The sequence below is a fragment of the Pagrus major genome, chromosome 2, assembly GCF_040436345.1.
Source record: "Pagrus major chromosome 2, Pma_NU_1.0".
NCBI lineage: Eukaryota > Metazoa > Chordata > Actinopteri > Spariformes > Sparidae > Pagrus > Pagrus major.
The window spans coordinates 36492555-36513977 of NC_133216.1; the positions used below are offsets into that span (position 1 = coordinate 36492555).

Here is a 21423-nt window from a genome sequence, read left to right on the forward strand (position 1 = left end):
TAAATCCAAGCAGCTTATTTGGGTGTGAGACTGCGTGGCTTGACAACCTAGTTTTGCACTGCATTAGGCTACACAAAGGTATCTGTACCTCAAATTAACAAAGCTGGCCAGCATTGCTAACAATGTCTAATACAAGGTATATTGGATTTAGCCATTAAAATGGCAAAAGAGAGTTGGCAACTAACAAAACAATCTGAGCTCAAAGTTCCAGTACCAGTGTACCAGTTTGCCATGCTTTCAAACTTTCAAGCACCTAGACACTAGGCATACAGTATGCATATCCATAGCAACACAGCTTTCACATTCCCAATATTAGTGGTAAACTCATCCATATTGCCAACATGCCAATTTGATTTGCATTTGAACTGTGACCTGATTATGGCTGCACAAATAATCAAAAATATAGTTGAAATTGCAAAATGGCCAAGTGCAGTATTTAAATCACTGAGGCATAATATTTTGATAAAGGTAAAATTTGTGACAAACAGCATTATAACCAGCATTATAATGACCTACAAATCTTGTTCTCCAGATGCAAAAAAACAAGTCTATTTGATATAGACCCCAAAAACTGTCACATCATGATTTTAATAGTTTTTTCTGTGGAAATTGAAAAATTATGATGTAAAAATTATCATCCCCACTAATCATAGATCATATCACAATCACAACATAAATAAATGAAATAATCGGAATATGATTGTTTTTATCACAACATGTAGCCCTTAACATGATTAAGCTCGCCTAATTGGGAGTCGTTGCCAAAAACCTTAACCATCAGTCACTCCTGTGAGATGCACTCCTTGCAAATAGAAATTTGACACCTAAGTAGTGTTTACCTTTTCCAACAGCCTGTAGTACTTCTCTAGTGCAACTCAAAAGAAGATGACAAAATCAGATCCGTCTATACTAGCTAGCTCACAACAAAGATAAACTCTCTTGTGATTTCTTTATATCCGTTGCTTGCTCCTGATTTTCTTATATCTCCAATATTTCTTTGAAGACATATTTTTTACTTTTAACCACAATATAGCTAGGTGTGCCAGTAAATTATAGTAGATTGTCTTCACTCTTCATATTGATGTCATTTTGAAGTCAACTGTTTTGTTTGGATTTGTTTAAACAGTGCCATGGGTATTTAGTTGTTAAAAGACATTCTAAAGCCCAGTTCTAATGAAAGATTCACTTTGAGACAAAACTGTTTTAGAATGCTGCAGGAAAAAGTTGCAGCAGTGTGAACTGGCCCATCTCAGCTCGACTAAGGCTGACTGAATGTGTCAGCTGTGACTCAGCTTGTCAAATCACCGGTGGCTCGTTATAAAATGTTATGCACATAATGCATTCAGTGCCTCATAGCGATGTCAGCTGGCAAGTTGCAAGCTGTGAGGATGGTGGAAATGGCAGTTTTGGGCTGAGGAGAAGAGAGGATCACTTCATCAGTTTGTCTGAGTAACAGCTGTGACTGTATGTAAACAACAATTTCACCGCTGACATTGTCTCAAACAAGGTAGACAAACAAGGATGTAGCCATCAAAATGGCAAAACATAGTTGCCAGACTGGTGCTAACATTTCTCCCTGGAAAACGTGAAAAGCTATAACTTCAGTTTCAACTGCTACAGCAATGTGACAATAATTTGCATAATAGAATGTAAAAATATAATGTGTTATAATTTGATATTGGGGCAGAGGTATCTCCAAAATACACGTTATGAACCTGCAGTACTCACACAGAATGTTAATTTTATAACCCTTATTTATTCTAACTGCAAGTTCTTACTTTAGCTGGTAATAAAACACACTCACCCTCATCACTGTCCCATGGGCTCTTGTGTATGGAGTCACAGTCTGAGCGACAGGGTGACACTGGTGGCAGGTTGGGAGCCACACTGCACACCACCACTCCTCTCCTGGTAGTTCCTGACAGGATCCTTGGTGACTCAGGGTGAAAGGTGCTCATCTCTGTATGTTCAACACTACGCCCATCCACCATTCTCTCCAGCGTGGACCGTGGGTCTCCTTGGAAACAAGGTGTATATGCCATTGGCCTCACAGGAACTTGCGGAGGTCCAATCATCCCACCTGCCCCCAATGTCGGCTCTGTGTAAAGGTTTAGGGGGTCTCCTGGTGTGCAGTGTAGGGTCTTGAACTGAACACCATTGGCCTTGTTGAGGAGTGCTGCAGTGGCTGGGTCTTGCACCAGTGATAGGTTGTTCCGCGTGTAGTCTTTTTGGAATACCTTCTTTCGGAAAGCAATGAAGAGGATGATGAGAGTGATGATGACAAAAAGCACTACAGCGATGCCAATCAGCTCCTCTTTACCGACCACAGCATGACCTGCCTGCATGTCAGGGACGACAACAGGCCGTAGGCTGCAGCGCTGGCCCACGAAGCCTGCCGTGCAGTTACAGTAGAAGGAACCATGAGTGTTAACACAAAGGCCGCCATTCTCACACTCACCCTCTGGATTGCTGCGGTCGCATTCATTCACATCTTCCTGACAGCTGCAGAATGGAGTGACAGAGGAAAAAGGGGAAGAGACTTGTGTGAGTTAATAGTGTAATAAGGCCCTTTTAAAAGATGCTTTTAACATTAATAAGTCTATATAAAAGTGTTAACAAATGCATCAACATGTTAGATTATAAGACATTTACAAGCACTAAGAAACATGTTTCTAATCAAATGAACACATTAAAAACAATGGTCCAATTGTAACTTAAAAACTGCTGTTAACTGATGATTAGTGGTGTTCATATTAGCTCATCTGGCAGTGCACTTGGCCACAAAGCTGAATCGTAACTGCAGTAAAAAAAAGAACTGTTCTCGGCATTATATAGAGTTTATACTGCAAAATCATAGTTAGAGATGGCATATTATGCTCATTTTCAGGTTCATATTTCTATTTTGGGTTGCTACTAAAATAGGTTGACATGCTTTAATCCTCAAAAAACCCATTCGTTTTCTTGCCCAGCACTGTATTCCTTCTCTGTCTGTGGTTGATCAGCTCACACACACCTGAGCCAGCACCACTCACTGTGGGTGCATTCCAAATCGCATACTTTTTCTTTTTACTTTTAGTATGTACTGTACCCTTGCAAAGTACATACTGTTGCATGCAGTGTGCATACAATTAGGACACAGTACTTGCACCTTGAACTTTGACCCTCTTGCACCTACATCTCTTGCATAAACGTGCTAAGGCTGTGCTGGATGTAGGTGAGTACAAAGAAAAGGTATTTACACTTGAACGTGTAATCTGTCATTATGCTGTCTGTCATTCTGTCAAATGAGTTGTCATCTGTCAGTGAGCCGTCAAATGTTTGTGCTTGGCATTGTTTACATTCGCATTACACACCGTGACACATGTGACGTATCAGAAGATTATGGGTTAGAATAACCAGAAAAGCATTGTGGGGAAAAAATCCAAGGCTCCAAAGAGTCTGCTGACCAGACTCTGGCCGCACAGGATAAGATCTCCTATGTGCCCTGTATCAAGGTTAGGAGCAGATATGCTTACAAACAGATCTCTAACAAACCAAGGCTGTTGTATGTAAACTCATAGGATGGCTTTCAATCTATCTGCGGTAGCAGACTGACTGTCTTCTATGCATTTTCTTTCTATTCCTCACTAAGTCAGAGGTAAGAAGCTCTGCAGTAACTTTCCACTTATTTGTTGTTAAACAGATAACCATGTATGGGAGGGGTGCTTCCTGAGCTGTGGATATAATCTGAACAGTGGGAAGGTTCAGGAGAAAAACAGTTGTGCTGTTATGTTGTTCCTCCGTGGCCATGTTATATAAACTACCTCAACTTAAGTCATCGGGGTCTCTGAGTCTTCTTCATCTCTCCTGAATGGTCAAGTGAGCCGAGATTCCACAACAAGCATGCTGGTGTGCAAACTGTGAAATGCTACCAGATGTAGTAGGACATCCGGGTATTTCTGGCATACTGTATTTCACATAGTTTGTATTTGGACATACTAAATAGTATGGTAGTATGTATGGGTATTGGAACGCAGGGCATGTCTCTGGTCAGCTCTGTTGTGTTCTCAGCTTCCAGTTAGCTTCACTTCTACCATGAATATAGGCATAACTGATAAATTATGCAAATGTCTGACATGTGGCCTTTTCCATTACGTCTGCTCAGCTGGCTCTACTCGGTTTGACTTGGCATGTCAGTCCAGAGCAACAGCGATTTGCATTTCCATTACTACATAGAAGAAAGCCGCTAACAAAGCTCTATTAATTTGGTGGCAAAAAAGTCTAATTTCCTATAAATTCCTCACAATAAAACTCCATTATTTAGTTATTTTAAAAGCTTTTATTATGCAGCAGCACAATCACGACTCAGCAAAGCCAAAACGAAATGAAAGGCGGAATTAAAGGCAGGACTGCTGATGAAACATTTCAAGCACTTCAGGAGCGGTTCTAAGTGCTATATGGTAGGCAGCTGGATGACATTTCACCTCTCATCCAGGAGGCTTCTTCAGTTCTAATTAGCTGGAGGGGAGTTGCAGGCTTTTAAACCCTGTGTGGGAGTGTCCTTACAGAGTTGTTAAGGACACATGTGAGCTCTGAGTTTCAGAGTCATTTGGGCCACATGTGGATCGTTGACCCAACCAGCTTTCATGTGGGCTGAAGAAGCCTCTTGGATGAGAGGTGAAATGTCTACAAGAAACTGACATTTGGGCTTTTTAATTTACAAGACCTTTTACATACAAAAGAACCTTGAGTTCCTTCAGTGAACACACTGAAGGAAAGGGGGAAAAAAAATACAAGAAAACATAACAGGTCACTTTAACTGTTAATGAGTGCATAGTTTACAGCTAATAAATGCATCATAAAGTGTGTATCTGAATAAAGTGACAATAAAGCTAGGAAAAGGTTGAGTGATATAATAGGTAAGTGAGTTACACTTAAGGAGTGTGTTTGTAATGCTATTATAAATGTTTATAAAGAAACTAATAAAGCTTTAATTAACTTACAGAGTTTATAAACAGGTTTCTTATAAATGTTTAAAAATACCTTATCTTCTAAAAAGAAAATTTGAATATTTATTTTTTTATTTTTTTTATTTATTTGAATATTTAACATTTAGTCTTATTTTTATTAATAAGAATCTCAAAAGGACTTACAAGAAGCTTCTTGTTTTTAAAAACAAAAAAGTCATTGTCATTGACAATGCACAAGGTACATTGGCCATTTTTTATACAGTGTAAAAGATAAAATGACAAGGACGAAGAGAAAAAGAAAAGAGGAAATAAATTTAAAAAATAAATAAATAAAATAAAATAAAAAAATACGAACAAACAAAAATACAAAAACACATAACACAGTAACTTCACTTTTGCAATTTAAACACCCCATCCCCCCACCCCGGCCATAGATTGGTACATTTCACAACACTCAGTCCTTGTTAGAGATAAAGAAAAAGCCAAAATAAGAGACAGATACAAGAAGTAGATATGCATACTCAACTGAGAGGCTTAATTGAAGGGAGAAGTGGTAAAAATGAGCCCCATATTCTATTATGTGTTTCAGGTTTTCTCCTGACATTGTACAGAATTTTCTCTGGCATGCAGTATGATGAAAATTCCTTCAGCCAGTGCTTTTGTGAGGGTGGGTTTTCTGATTTCCAGTTCACCAGTATAATTTTTTTCCCAGCCGTGCTGGCTAACAACACAAAATATTTCTTAAGTTACCTTAAGCATGTTGACATCTCCCAAAAGCAAAATTTTCTGATCTCTTGGAATTTCGGTCTCTATAACGTCTGAAACAGTGGCTATAACGAACTTCCAAAAGTCTTCTAGATAGGGACAAGTCCAGAGTATATGGAGTAACTTTCCTTCATTCACCTTACACCTTTGGCACATGGCAGAGACATTCCTATTGATCTTATGAAGTCTGTGTGGGGTGAGATGGTTCTATGAAAGATATAAAATTGCATTTGTCTATGTTTAGTGGAAATTAGTACCATTTGGGATCTTTCCAATATGTTTTGCCAGTCGACACCTTCATAGTTACAACCTAGGTCCGTCTCCCACTTGTTTTAAATCGATAGTCTATCATAAATTGGCAAGTTTCTGTTCAAGATGTTGTATATAGAGGATATCAGTCCTCTTGTGGAGGAGAGTCATGTATCAAGCAGGTGCTTCTCAAAGGGGGATTCCTCTGGCAAATTTGGAAAGTCAGCAGAGTTATCTTGGAGCCAGTGTCTAATCTGAAGGAACTTAAAGTGGTTGTTCTGTGATAAACTGAATTTAGAAGATAGCTGCTGAAAGCTTGATAGTGTGTTGTTACTATATAAGTCGCTAACTGTTTCGATCCCTTTCCTGGTCCTTTTCTGTAAAGTTCCATCTGCAATAGGGTAAGGAATATTGGGATTATTTCACAACGGGGTCTTTCTCAGTAATGAGATATCTAGTACCAACGATGCATGAGTTTTCTCCCATGCCCGAAAAGTGCTCAAGATTATGGGTTTTTTTGTTATTAAAGAAAAGTTTTTCTTTGATCCCAAAAAGGGGATACTTTTTAATGGGGTAGCTTTCAATATATTTTGTTCTATAGAGAGCCATCTGATGTCACTACTCTCAGAGTGTAACCAAGTCGATATTGGACGAAACTGAGATAGTAGCATTTAAAATTAGGAAGGTTCAAGCCTCCTTTAGTATATGGTGCTTGGAGAGTAGTAAGTTTTATTCTGGGGTTTTTGTTTCGCCATAAAAAGGAGGGAGTAACTTTGTTGGTCTTATTGAAAAAGCTCTTAGGGACATGAAGAGGGATACATTGGAATAAATAAATAAGTTTTGGCAGCACATTCATTTTAATTATATTTACTCTACCAATTAAAGATAGGGGTAGATCAATCCACCTTTGTGTGTCTGCCTTTATTTTCTCTAAAAGGTTCAAGTAGTTGTCTTTAAATACTTTATCTCCTTGTTAATATTTATGCCCAGGTATTTAAAGCCACGAGGACATACCTTCAGTGGTTCAACAAGAGTTCCAATGTCCAAATCCTGTGTGTTTAAGGGCAGGACTTTGCTTTTTTTTTGTTTTTGTTTGTTTAATTTATTTTGTATCCTGATGCTGCACTATACAAGACATTGAAAGAGTGGAGGGACTGAGTCGGCTGGGTCAGTTAAGTGGATCAAGATGTCGTCTGCATAGAGAGAGATTTTATGCTCAGAGGTACCAAATTTGACGCCGGAGATGGCAGCATTATCTCGGATGGCATGAGCAAATGGTTCGATGGCAAGCGAGAATAATAACGGAGAGACACAACAGCCCTGTCGGACCCCTCTAGAAAGTGAGAAGGCGCTCAACAGGACTCCATTAATTAATATTTGTGCTTTAGGTGCCTTGAAACGTGTTTTGACATAGTGAATGAATTTTACACCAAAATTCATAGCTGCAAGTGTTTGAAATAGAAAGGTAGGTTTGATCCAGTCAAACGCCTTCTCAGTGTCAATTGATATTATCAGCGTAGGCTCTTTTGTCATCTGTGCAGAATCAATTATATGAAATAAACGGCGGACATTATCTGACCCTTGCCTATTCCTGATGAACCCAGTTTGGTCTGGGTGTATTATTTTTGGCATAATGTCTTCTAATCTAGTAGCAAGCAATTTAGAGATAACCTTGTAATCAGCATTTAGAAGACTTAAGGAGCTACATTTTTGATATAATACACCTTTAAATTGTATGCTGTGGACTGAGTTTATTCAGGCAGGGTTTTCTCATGTTTCTCACAATACACTACAAACAGGGTCATATTAAGTTACATGACCCCTTGGAATTTTTTACCATCTAAATTCCTTGAAGGACACACAATGAAAATTGTGCAAAATGGTAGAGCCGACCGATTCATCGATAGGCCGATTTGATCGTCCGATATTAGCCTATCACAGATATATTGGTATCGGTTTATATATTGTCCGATATGCACCGATATGAAAACCTTATATTTAAAAACTATAATGGAGAAAAACATGCTTGGGGTAATATAAAATTGGTGTTAGGCTTGTATGGTATACCGGTACTAAATTGGTACCGCGGTACCGACGCATTTAAAAATGCTATACTATACTGCGCTTGGATGAGACCGGTACTTTTTTCATTTCATTTTATATAGCGCCGCGCTGCCGCATAACGGCGCCGCGAACGAGTTACTGAAGCAACAAACAGAGCAGGAGGAAAGCTTGGACACAGTGAGAGATATAGGAGAGAAAGAGAGAGAGAGACAGGAGCAGGGAGAGAATGGCAGCTGCTGCAACCGTCACCACTCCGCAACTTACTGACAAATCAGGTGCGTGAAGTGCAATTTGGAAGTACTTCGGCTTCCAAACAAATGAGCATGGCGAAGCCATAAACAGCGAAGCACCACTGTGCAAACGGTGTTATAAAACATGTCTCGCAAAGGGTGGAAACACATCCAACCTGGCCAAACATTTGAAGGACAAGCACCCAGACCTGCACAAGGAGTTCAAAGAACGACAGGTAATAACTTATATACCCTACCCATGAAAAAAAAAAAGCCACATTCAGTGTTAAAAGCAAGCAATGGCAGCCCCCTTCACTCTCCACAAAAGTAGCTCTGGAAAAAAATTAAAGCTGCTTTTCAATTACCACTTTCTCTTGTTTAAATAGCCTATTTATATTATTATATATTATATCATTATATTATATTATATTAATATTCTCAGTCAGTGATTTTTAAACTTTTTAGACATGCTGATTTATAATAAATAAATGGTGGTCCCTTAATTTTTTTTCCAGAGCTGTAAATGCACACAGGCATGGTCTTTATGAAGTAATAAACTTTTACATACACATTTAGCCATTTAATATGTTATAAAGAGTACAGCATAGTAATGTAATGTATCATTTAAAGACATTGGTCCTACATAAGACAGGCTATATTTAATGAAAATATTTTTTAACGTAATTAAGGCCTCAGCTTGTATGACAAATGTATCACCATCATTTTATCTTTTCACTACTTTATGGTATTTTATTTTATTTACTGATGTATAGTTCTAAGATTTTAAAGATTTTCTTTGAAAATAAAGCCATTAATGACATTTTTTGTGTTCTCTTTTTATTTGGAAAAGTATCGAAAAGTATCGAAATACATGTTGGTACCGGTATCGATACCAAAATGTTGGTATAGTGACAACACTAATTGGTGTAATGACATAGTTTGTCCAGCAGAGTGCGCTTCAACAGGGGATAAAACAGCTGGGGTCAGGAAATGTAACAGCTACCTCACTAATGGTTAAACTATAAACCAGCACAAAAATGACAATTACCAACATAACATAAGCCACCATGTTCTGAACAGACACACTAAAAACACTTACAAAAAGTAACATTTTAGTAGCTGCAGCATTTAGCAGAAGCTGCTCTATGACGTCGCCTTTGCTTCAGGTTTTGTTCTGCCCTCCGCATTGCATCATACCATGAATGTATAAAGAGAACCCAGCGGGAATGTTTCAGAAGCGGAGCCTTTTGTCTGCCTGATTTTGTTGACTTGCTCAGATTTTGTTGATCTGGTCATTTTTCATTTTTATACAATCGGGAGTCTGCACAGGGTGTTTTATTTTGAAAATTGACCAGATGCTCTATGCCGTTTCTGTGTCTCTTCCTGTCGGCGCAATCTGCTCTGTGTAGCTTGTTGCGGCTTCCGTCGAAAATCCACCAGGCAGCTGGAACGCAAAGGAGCCGTGACTCCACTGTGCACCGGAGCTGATTGCGGCCACTTATGATTTGTAACACACTATCTGCTACTAGGGGATGGAGAGTGATGGCAGGTTAACTAGGGGGATGGCATGCCCCCTCATCCCCCCTCAAATCGCCTACTGCTTGTTACAAGGACTTTAATATAAAACTTTACAGAGGACATATTTATGATAACATTACTCAAAGGTTTTGTCCTTGATTTTGGACAGGATAGTTCTTGCTCTTTTTTCTTGCTTTTTAAGTTCTTAACCTTTTTAAACTCATTTACACACTAGTGGGTCAATAGTTACACAAAGCCATAAAACTTTAACATCTTTATCTTCATCTTCATCATTAACCCACTTCAGTGAAATCTCTCTGTCAACCTTGCAAATACACTTTCCAAATCTTATTTTAGATGGTCTATGGTGCTTAGTCTAAAGTGCAAGGCGCTAGTGCATTTAGGGTGTGTTGAAGTTCATTTTGCTAGTTAATCAGTGGATAGTCTGGGCGCAAAGTAAGGCGTATTTTTGGCCTTTTCATGGCTTTAATTTGATAGCTTAGCTTGAGAGGTGATAGGAAATGGGGATGAGAGAGAGGGGGGATGACATGCAGCAAAGGGCCACAGGTTGGACTTAAACCCTGAGCCGCTGCAGCGAGGACAGGGCCTCTTTACATGGGTCACATGCTCTACCACCTGAGCTACCGGGGCAGCCCCTGGCCCATATCTAACAGTGGCACTCATCTTCACTGAGGGACAGGGATGTGGGTCCTCGGCTGCTGCTCCCTCTGCCATTTCATAATCATCTTTTCCTATGTTTGACTGCATACGAAAAATACAGTGATATTTAACTGAGAAGGAGGAGTAGCACTGCTGCGCGTCCCTCTGTGTGCACGGATCTCAGTGATCTGGCTTCTATACTGCACAGCACTGTGACTGACTCTGGTAAAGGTCATCAATGACCTTGTTGTCTTCACTGGCCTGCACTCTATTTTAATCCTCCTCGACCTCATGCTTGGAGATGCCCCCTCCTCGTGTGTTTCTCCATTCTGTGGGACCCCCCAAGGACCTATTTTGGGGTGCCCTCTCCATTTCTCATTCTCACCATTTACATACTACCTCTTGGGCAAATCATGCATAGACATGAAATTAGCTCGGTTTACATTGGCCCATATATTCCACTACCAATCAGAATAATAATTCCTAACCACCTCAGTTGGAAGAGACTGACTCATTCTGACCTGATCGGATTGAATTTTCATTCCAAAAAGTGAGGGGTGGTGTAAACCGTTGCTAATCTCAATAGCAAAATATTAGCACCTTATACCCATATTAACACATTATCCAATGGTTTCTCCCAGGTCAAACATGTTTGATATTTACAACTCAAAATTGGAGAGACTCCAATCAAGTCAGTTACATTAAGATTACATCTGTAAACCCCTCACACTACCGGATGATTTGGGCAGATAATCTTCTCAGACCAGCCTTGAATCAGGAACGCCCCATGGATTGTCAGGATGGGCGCATTGGACCCAAAATCTGCCCAGTTATCCTCTTGTGTAGGGCCAGCATAAGATGAAAAAATCAGTACTTTTAAGGGTGCACATTAGGTGTAGGATCAGAGACATGATGCATTTTGTGGCATGGTTTTCGGGCCCATCCCGCTGGTCACTGGTTCATTCCCCTGAGTTCTCAGATCGACAAAAGAGGATTATGATTCACTTATAAAACCTCTGATTTCATGAAGAATCCGGCTTTGATGAAAAAAGATAATCAACTTGTGTGTAATTATGGTGAATACTGTATGCAGTATGTGTGTGAGCATTAATAAATTTATCATATTATGTTCATCTATGTTCTTCCTATCAGCAGCGAAACTGTGTTTACTTTGACAACAATGGAACAACAACAGGCATCACAAATAGTGCACGCACTCTGATTGTGCAATTATTGATACATATAACGTAACATAACAAACTAAAGTGACTTTGCCCAGCTTTGTCATTTATGCTTGTGTCTTTTAGTGCAACAACATGGATTTGGGTAAAATAGTGCTTACCCAAACAAGAAAGCCTTTTGGCCCTGCCAGATGTGTCATTATATGTGTACCAAACAGTATTCATATCACAAAGTTTTCAGAGAGATACCAGGCTGAGTTTAAGGGACATGTGTAGTCTTGGGTTTGCATATGTTTCTCAGTGTAAGCAATAGCACATTGCTTACACTGAGAAACATACATGAAGTAGAATGCAGACAAAATCTATCATATTGTCAGATATTTCACAAAACACACATTTCCTAACTTTTAACCTACTTGAGTGATAATTTAAGGGTTGGCTAAGAAAAGCCTAGAGGTAAGAGCAGCTGCTGTGCATTATTAGAAGTTTAATAATTCAAAATGATTTACATTTGCGATTGCTAACTTTAATTGCTAATTTTGTGACTTTTGGGTGGGCACCCATTATAATTGATTTGAGCTGAGCATGACAGTTATTTTGTTTGAAAAGTTCAAGGGTTCAACAGGTATAATGTCTGGTTTACTTATATTTTAATTGGGTACTAGCTCCAACTCTAATTCTAATATGCAACTAACCACTAGGTAACAAAAACCAGAGCTATGTCACAAGCCTATCATACATACTGACTTGTATATCATACGAACTATAAAGTCATCTTGACAGTTGCGTTATTGGACAAAAACAGGATATTAGCTGAATAGTAAAAAAACAAAACAAAAAAAACAAACAAACATGCCTATTGTAAACTGCTGCTAAGTTACAGTAACTTTGCCACTTTTGTACGAACATATTATAGACCCAAACCAACTTAGAATCAGTGTGCAGTCTGGAATAACAACTTTGACGTTCAGCAAAGTCTAACTTGATAGCCCAAGGCTTAAAAGGGCCAGTTGACCATTTCCACAAAGAATTTACCTGCAACTTAAAGCAACATTATGTAGAAATTGCCTTTTTATGCGATTTGGCGCCCCCCACAGTTTCTGCGTGCAACTTAGAGCGCATAGAGCACTTAGAATTACCTTGACCTAGATGATTGAAAACTTTCATCAACAACGCAATACATTCATATTTATTTTTTAATTTAACTGATAAATGTTTTGTAAAACAAAGGCAGATTACTGAAATAAAAATGTACTGTTTTACAAAAGTCACAAAGTGAAGTAGCATTTTAAGAGGAAAGTAATTTTCCATTACTTTTAAACAGGGGGATACACCACCCCCTAAAACCGGATATTATAAAAACAAGCCATTTATTTGTTAAATACATATTGGTTATATCGGTTCACCCTGCTTCCATCTGGCAAAAGATACAGAAGTACGGGCTGCCGTACCATCAGACTAACGCTGGACGCTGAAGCGCCGCAATTAGCTGCGAAGCGCCGAGGAGCGGAGCCATGTTTCAGCGCCCATGTTAACCAATGGTGTCGTTCACATAGGAAGTGCCGCGGCGCTCTGCTCCGCTGCCGCCGCGCGCCGTGTAGTGATCGTTTCAGCGTCTGGTCTATTTTTTTCGCGTGCTGTGGCCGAATGTGTCAAGCCGGGCAGGAAGTCAAACAAAGCAACAACGAGAGAATCTGGTCAATTTTCAAAATAAAACTATTTTCAATAATTAAACACCACGATTGATGAATGCGATATATGTGTGTGAGTGTGTGTGTGTGTGTGTGTGTATCTAATCAGAGCACGAGATGAACACACACACACAAAAGAGAGAGAGACACACAGAGTGGGCTTGCTATAAGGGGTGGGGTGTCAAAACATACACACGCAAACAGAGACAGTGAGAGAGAGAGGCAGAGAGACGCCGGAGTTGTTGAAGGTGGATAATGTGAAGTAGATTGTGGAAGTGGAGAAGTACAGGGAGTTGTATGACCCCCCAGCATACATTCTACAAGGACAGCTCCAACGCTGGGACTGCAGAACAGCCGAGGAGCAGAGCCACTTGTCGACAGGCGCAGAGAAATTCGAAGTGTCCCGCTGAATCCAAGTATAAGACATCGGGGTCAGAAAGACCCCTAGAGCGTAACTAGTTACTGATGTTATGTTACTCATAAAGTAACTGCTATCACTGCTTTGTACAGTGACAGATCCGACAAATGGAGACTGCTCTGGTTTGGTAGATTATTAATTTTTTAATGTCTAATTGAATGTACTCGAGACGAGAGCTTCTCTCTGTGCGATGTGATAAAAAAAATATTTCTGAGCCAATTCTTACTCTACAATTCTCTGGTGTATCAGTTAAGTGTATGAACCGAATGACTGGATTCTCGAAAAGAGATGAACAGAGTGACAGCTGACTAATACAACAGGTTCAACGCATGTTAATAGTGCATCAGGCCCACCTTATATAGGCTTCGTCTAGTTTATGAAATGGCTGTATTGTCACCACACTGCATTTTTTTAAACTATGATAATGTGGTCATGTGTCATCTCTCACCCTCGTCATGGCACCGTCTCACTTCCTCTTGTTCTCCTTAGAGGAGAGCGGGCAAATCAGGTGTCGGGGGTAGAAAATACAATGCGCTGTGCAGCAAAATTAACTGTTTATGTACTGAGGAAGTAGGTCAGCTGATTAATTGTGTAACGTCTTGTTTTCATCTGATTTTGTTCTGTGACCAAATCACACATTCTTTTGTTTTTTTTAAAATCCCTGTAGCGGCCATCGCAAAATGTTACAAACAGAAATGCATTGCATCAGACTTCTGGTGGTGCTATGGAGTAAAAGGATGCACGCCTTAAGTAGCTCTGTATATTTTCCGAACAAAATAGGCTTATAACAGAACAAAAATTAACTAATATCTGCACCTTCTCACGAGGAACAACAGATACACCACCAGCACAATCACTTACCCAAAATAGTCCAAAATGCCGCTCAAACCAAAACCGAAAAAAGACGATGATGAAGGCCCCACTACAGCCCCAGGCTCCCCTGTGAGACAGCCACTCAAAGAGAAAGCCAACCAAACACCAGTCTTACAACCTATCGAAATCCTCTGCCTTGAACTTTCCGTAGTGAAGCAGGAAATATGTGCCAGAATTGACTCTCACATTGAGGAGGGAACCGCTACTCTGAGGGGAAATCCTCTGACTGGAGGCCGATATCAATAGCAAGTTAGAATCCATCAAGGCCACTTCACTCGCTCACGGCAAGGCTACATGGCTACAGCTAGCTCCGACACTACAGACGAGTTGAAAGCCGAAGTGGAACGCATCTCCGCTGTTGTGACTAAACTATCCGAGAAATGTCTTGATCTGGAAGGGCGCTCAAAGCAACAAAATCTGAGAATAGCCGAAGTGAAGGAAGACAAAGAACATGGTCAAAACGTCTGGGACTTCACAGCACATCTACTCAAAGACACGCTAGCGCTGGATGAGAAGCCGGTGCTCAACGGAGCACACAGAGCGCTAAAGACCTGTCCAGATGACAGCGCACCCCTGCAACACCTGATCCTGTGGGTGCACCACTGCCATGTTTTAGACGAAATTCTCTGTAAAGTGGCCAAAGATAGGAACCTATCATACCAAGGACAACGGATACAGATCTTCCAGGATTTCCCCCCAGAAGTTGTCAAACAAAGAACGCTTTTCTCGAAAACCAGAGGGATACTGAGAGACTTATTACTCTTATACCCGGCCAAACCCTGTGTCACATTCAACTGTACCAACTCCCTTTTTACCGACCCCAAAGAGGCACAGAAGTATGCCGAGAACATCACCAGAGCCGCCAGGGGACACGTTTTAAACAAACAAAGCCACAGACTGTCTCTATCTCACTGTTTTACACACTGTAAATCCATTGAGAATTAACCTTACAAGGACTTTTTCCATTGAATGCATATTTACTTGCATATTTTGATATATTCTGATACTGTGTTACTGTGCTGAATCACTTCACACACCTCAAAGCACAGGATGTTCCTCAATAATTTCTGTTGTTAATATAACTGGAATGGACTTTTATCCCATGATATAGAGCTTGAATTTATGGAAGTTGATTAAGGGGGCAGCTTCGGTCCCGAAACTCTGAGAAGTTGATATCCTATATCTACAATGTTTTGCAAAACATTAACGCCCCATCCTCTGAGATCTACAAACATGCTTGGGAGAATGAGCTGGGCTAAAAATATTTCCAAAGATAAATGGGAAAAAAAGTTTAAAGTATATACAGACCTGTTCAATAAATATCAGGCACTGCCTGACACAGTTTAAGGTGTTGCACAGGTTATACTATTCCAAATCAAGACTTGACAAAATATTCCCCAACACCTCCCCTTTATGTGACAAATGCCAGTTCTAAGAAGCCACTTTAGCCCACGGTTTTGTACTTTGCCCCTGGATAGAAAGTCTCTGTACTGAAATATTCAGCATCCTCTCCTCCATACTGAAAACCACCATAGAGTCGGATCCTGAATTGATTATATTGGGAATTTCAGAGGCTTTTGGGAAACTGACTACCCCCAAATGGCAATTTGTCTCTGAAGTTGTGGATTACAGAGCTGACTGATACATTCCACCTGCAGCAAATAAGGTTTGTCTTAAATGACAAACTGAAACAATTCTTAAAGTTTTGGTCACCATTTATCTCTTTCCTGAACAACACATAAGATGAATACAAACTTAAATATTACTATATGAATATAAATATTATTATATTTTTATTTCTTCCTTAATACTTTTTTTATTTTCCTGTTTTATTTCATTTATCTTTTTCTCTTCCTTCTACTGTCCTTAAACTGTCCTTGTAAAACTTGAAGCAGTTTCTTATTCTGTATGAATGCTGAGATCTTTCCCTGATGCTTCAAATAAAAATATTTGAAATAAGAAGCGCATTACATCAATGCATCACTCAAATTTTTCAATTTGTTCTTTCAATGAGCTGAATTCCATTCACCTGGGATGGAGCAGGAAAGTCATACACTTCTCCAAACCTGGAGAAAAAAACCAAAACTATCTGCTACAGGCATGTAACCAAATATATTTTTCCAAAATGTGGGTTAAGACTTTTAAGTTAAGGTTTGTGTGTTTGGGCTGGAACTTACGTCAGACCCTTGAAGCCTCTCCTACAGCTGCAGAGGAAGGCGTTGCCAATGGGCTTACACACACCACTGTTCTGACATGGGTTGGGAACACATGCCGTTATCTCCATCTCACAGCGCCCTCCGGTGTACTGGGGGCTACAGCTGCATGAGAACCCTGGCAGACAGACGGGGAGGAGGGGGACAATGAGACAGGCATTTATTATACATTCAGAGCAGTCATTGGACTCTTCATAGCACTGCTTGACTGAAACACACTACATTGGGTAATCACTTGAGTTTATCCACACAAACTAAAAAATATTTTCTGTGCATTTACTTGCTTTTGCACTGTTCTGCAATTTGAAAATGAATCCTTGTTTGTGTGGGCGGGGATGCAGGCCATTTGTCTATGAGCTCTCAGGAAACAGTTACATCAAGTACTCTGAGAACACTGCATAGCTGAGGAATCATGATGTACGCACACACACACAGAACCTTGCACTGTGCTAAAGGTGTGAATGCATGTGTGTGCACACACACAAATACACACACACACTCACAAGGGAATGGCTCTGGTGTAAAAACATGAAAAACAAAAAAGCACCACATTAAATCACAAATACACACTACAAAGACAAATGCTGAGTGCTATGCGGGGTTGAGGTGAAGTTTGAACAAGTGAGTCTTGAGTCTTTTGGGGAAGATGGCAAGTGTTTCTGCTGTCCTGATATTGGTCAGAAGTTTATTCCACCACTGGGGTGCCAGAACAGAGAAGAGTCACGGCTTCGCTGAGCGGCCTTTGTTTGCTCTCAGCGATGGCGGTACCAGCCGGGCAGTTGATGTAGTAGAGCGAAGTGCTTGTGCTGGGGTGTGTGGTCTGGCCAGTGTTTGGAGGAAGATGGGTGCAGTTCCACTGACAGCCTTGATGGCCAGGACCATCGTCTTGAATCGGATGCGGACCACAACAGGAAGCCAGTGGAGGTCACGGAGGAGGGGGGGTCACATGGAAGAATTTGGGTAGATTGAAACGAGGCGCGCCGCAGCATTCTGGATACGTTTCAACAGTTTAGTCACAGAGGCTGGGAGTCCAGCCAAGAGCAAGTTGCAGTAGTCCAGGCAGGAGATGACCAGCGCTTGGACCAGGAGTTGCATTGCATCCTTTGTGAGGAAAGACCACTGTGATGTTGGGGGTGCAGGATAGTCCGTCGTCGAGGATTACGCCCAGGTTCCTCGCAGTTGATGAAGGCCATACTGTGACATTCTCCACAGTGACTGACAGGTCCATGTGAAGGCAGTCTTTCCCCGGGATTAAGAGTTCAGTTTTACTAAGGTTGAGCTTGAGATGATTGATGCTGCCAGACATTCCCAGATGCACATTGTGACGTGGGTATTGGAGGATGGGGGAAAGGAGATGAACAGTTGGGTGTCGTCAGCATAACAGTGGTAAGAGAATCCATGTGATGTGATTGCAAAGCCTAGTGATCTAGTGTATAGTGAAAACAGAAGTGGTCCTAGTACTGAGCCTTGAGGGACGCCAGTTTCCAGAAAGCAGGGTTTGGACAAGTAGCCATTCCACGTGACCTGAAAGGTATGATGTGAACCAGGTTAGAGCAGAGTCAGCGATGCCAAGTTCGGCCAGAGTGGAGAGGAGGATTTGGTGGTTGACTGTGTCCAACGCAGAAGATAAGTCGAGGAGAATGAGGACTGATGAGTGGGACGAGGCTCTGGCGGCACGAAGTGACTCAGTCACTGTGAGGAGGGCCGTCTCAGTGGAGTGAGCATTCCTGAAGCCTGACTGATTGGAGTCAAGGAGGTCGTTTTGTGAAAAGTAGGAGGACAGTTGGTTGTAGACGGCGCTTCCAGGGTTTTAGAGAGGAATGAAAGAAGAGATACAGGTCTGTAGTTGCGGATGTCAGCTGAGTCTAGGGTGGGTATCTTTAGGAGTGGCTTTACTGTAGCTGTCTTGAAAGGAGCTGGAATATAGTCTGAAGTGAGGGAGGAGTTGATCAGGGTGGTGAGGAAAAGCAAGATGTCATGTGAGATGTTTTGGAGAAGAGAGGAGGGAATTGGGTCGAGGGAACAGGTGGTGGCACGATTAGACATCACTAGTCTGTGAACATCTTCAGAGGAGAGAGGGCTGAAGCAGGTAAGGCTATCATAGGTGAGGGCTGGGGGAGGTGTTTTCTGGAAGGGCATAGGAGTAAATGAGGAGCTGATGTCTTTTACTTTCTTGGTAAAGTAAGTTGCAAAGTCATCAGCAGTGAGGGAGGAAGGAGGAGGAGGGGTAGGAGAGGTGAGGAGGGAAGAGAACATGGAGAATAGTTTCCTGGGGTTGGAGGCAGAGGAGTTGATCTTTGACAGGTAGAAGGCAGATTTGGCTGCTGACACAGTTGATGTGAAGTCAGAGAGGAGGTGGTGGTAGTGAGCAAGGTCATCAGGATGATGTGATTTTTTCCATTTTCTCTCTGCTGCTCGTAACACCAATCTATTGTTTTGCAGCGATTCAGACAGCCAGGGAGGAGGGGGGGATGATCGTGCTGGTCGGGAGGTGAGGGGACAGAGTGTTTAACCCTCTAGGCGCCAGAGTTTATTTAGGAAAATATTCCGTTTGGATTGTAAGATTTCAAAAGGCTGTAGCTTGGAAGTGGTGAGAGATAAATTCATAGTGTAAATGAGAAAAATATTCATAATGACCTAAAGTTTGTGATGGGAGTAAATTTAATCATCTAATTTGCATATTATGACGTCACCAGGTGACTGAAAGTAACTTTCAGTAAAACTGATTTTTGAACATATTTACACAGAAAAAAAATATTTATATTGTCATCTCATCCTCAAAATAAAGGAACAGGAGTTTGATTGGAGTAAATTTACTAATCTAATTTGTATGTCACCAGGTAAAATTCAGTAAAACGGAATTCTGAACATATTTACACAGTAGATTTTTTTTTTTCATCCTCTCATCCTCAGAGTAAATGAACAGGAATCTGATAGGAGTAAATGTCCTAATCTAACTTGTAAAAAGAAAAGAAAACTCTCGCCGTGATCAGCGTGTGTTGCTTGTGTGACAGTGTGCGCAGCTGCAGCATCGTCAGTCACTCGTCTCTGACGAGCGATCGTCATCAGAGGGCAAATCGTCCCTTCTGAATCGCGATCAGCAAAGATCTGTGCAAGCACCTCATCCGCACTGTAAAGTCTTTTGGGCATTTTGTTTTTTATTACAAAAATCGCTGTCTGTCTCTCGATCTGTCCAGCACACTTCTGCCACCGCTCCGCGGCTCTCTCCTCTCCCACTCTGCCCGCTTAGCCGCTGCCGCTCCGACAGCCGGTGTCGGGTTTCAAACTTTTTTTTTCTCAGGTATTTTGCATAGAAACACACCCCCAAATGACGTCAGGATTGAAGCTGAATCTATTGGCTATCTAGTGGTAGCAAGCAGTAACAGCATAAGGCAGTAGATTTAAAGATATGGGCTGTTTTAATGAGCAATGTTGCCTGTCGCAAAAATGTGACTTTGGCGCCTAGAGGGTTAAAGAGGAGGAGAGGGAGGATAACAGAGTGGAGGAGGCTTCCCCGGTGGACAATAGAGAGAATTGTTCTGTAGATGGTAGTGAGGAAAGAACAGTTGAGGAGAGAGTGGCAGGAGAGAGGGATTTCAGGTTGCAGCAGGTCGTGACCGTGCTGATGTAGGGACGAGGAAAGTTTTGGACTTCAAGGGGAGAGAGAAAGTGACAAAGTGGTGGTCGGACAAAGTGAGCGGGGTAACAGAGAGTTCAAGTTGGTTCCCAGGCCAGTGGGTGGGTGGAGAGGGGGAGAGTGTGAGGTCAAATGTGGAGAAGAAGTTGATGAATTCAGATGAGTGCAGCTTCTCTGGGGGGATGTTGAAGTCACCAAGGACATCGTCAGGGGAGCAGCTTAGGAGGGCATCCATCATATCAAGTTCACCACAATGTTGAGCTTGAAAGGAAGGGTGACGGTGACAGAGACAGCGTGGAATTCAAATGCAGATTGGGTAGGTGGTCGAGGATAAGGACCTGGTAGGACCACGTGGGTGAGATGAGGAGTCCAGTTCCTCCTCCTCGACCTGTTTGTCTGGGGGAGTGTGAGAATGAGTAGGCAGTTGAGAGGGCAGCTGGAGTGGCAGTGTTTTCTGGAGTGATCCAGGTTTCTGTAAAGGCCAGGAAGTGGAGAGTTGCAGGGAGGCATAGGCTGAAATGGTGACCGCCTTCTTGACTGTAGACTGGCAGTTCCATAGCCCCCCTAGTACTTCAAGTTCAGTACCGGTGGAGAATGTTGGGTAACAGAGATTGGCTGGGTTACAGCTTCGAGCAATGGGTCTCCGGTGAAACCTTCTTCGGTTTGATGTCCTGACTGGGATTGGTCCTGACTCATGGCTGCGATCTGTGGTGGACAGTAGGTTACTTGGACTACCTCGATAGACTCCCGCAGAGAGACTCCCTAAGTCAGCTTCATGAGGTAGTCATCTGGAATGGTTCTCCAACAATCTTGAAGGAGTTCCCAGAGGGGCTGAGCACAAGTTGGCTGCTTTGCCTTCACTTTGTGGTCCCACTCATCCCAAACCATCTCAATTGGGTTTAGGTTGAGTGATTGTGGAAGCCAGGTCATCTGACGCAGCACTCCATCACTCTCCTTCTTGGTCAGATAGCCTTT

General features: G+C 41.5%; 1 protein-coding gene across 3 annotated transcripts in view; it reads right to left on the bottom strand.

Annotated features, from left to right (window-relative positions):
* fat3a (FAT atypical cadherin 3a) overlaps nt 1-21423 on the bottom strand; it is a 208623-nt gene that overhangs the window by 24627 nt on the left and 162573 nt on the right. For all 3 annotated transcript variants that reach the window (XM_073493718.1, XM_073493717.1, XM_073493710.1), the window contains 2 exons: nt 16776-16929; nt 1805-2502 (listed from right to left, as the gene is read on the bottom strand). In XM_073493718.1, coding sequence (XP_073349819.1) covers nt 1805-2502; nt 16776-16929 — 852 coding nt within the window. The remainder of the gene's footprint in view (nt 1-1804; nt 2503-16775; nt 16930-21423) is intronic.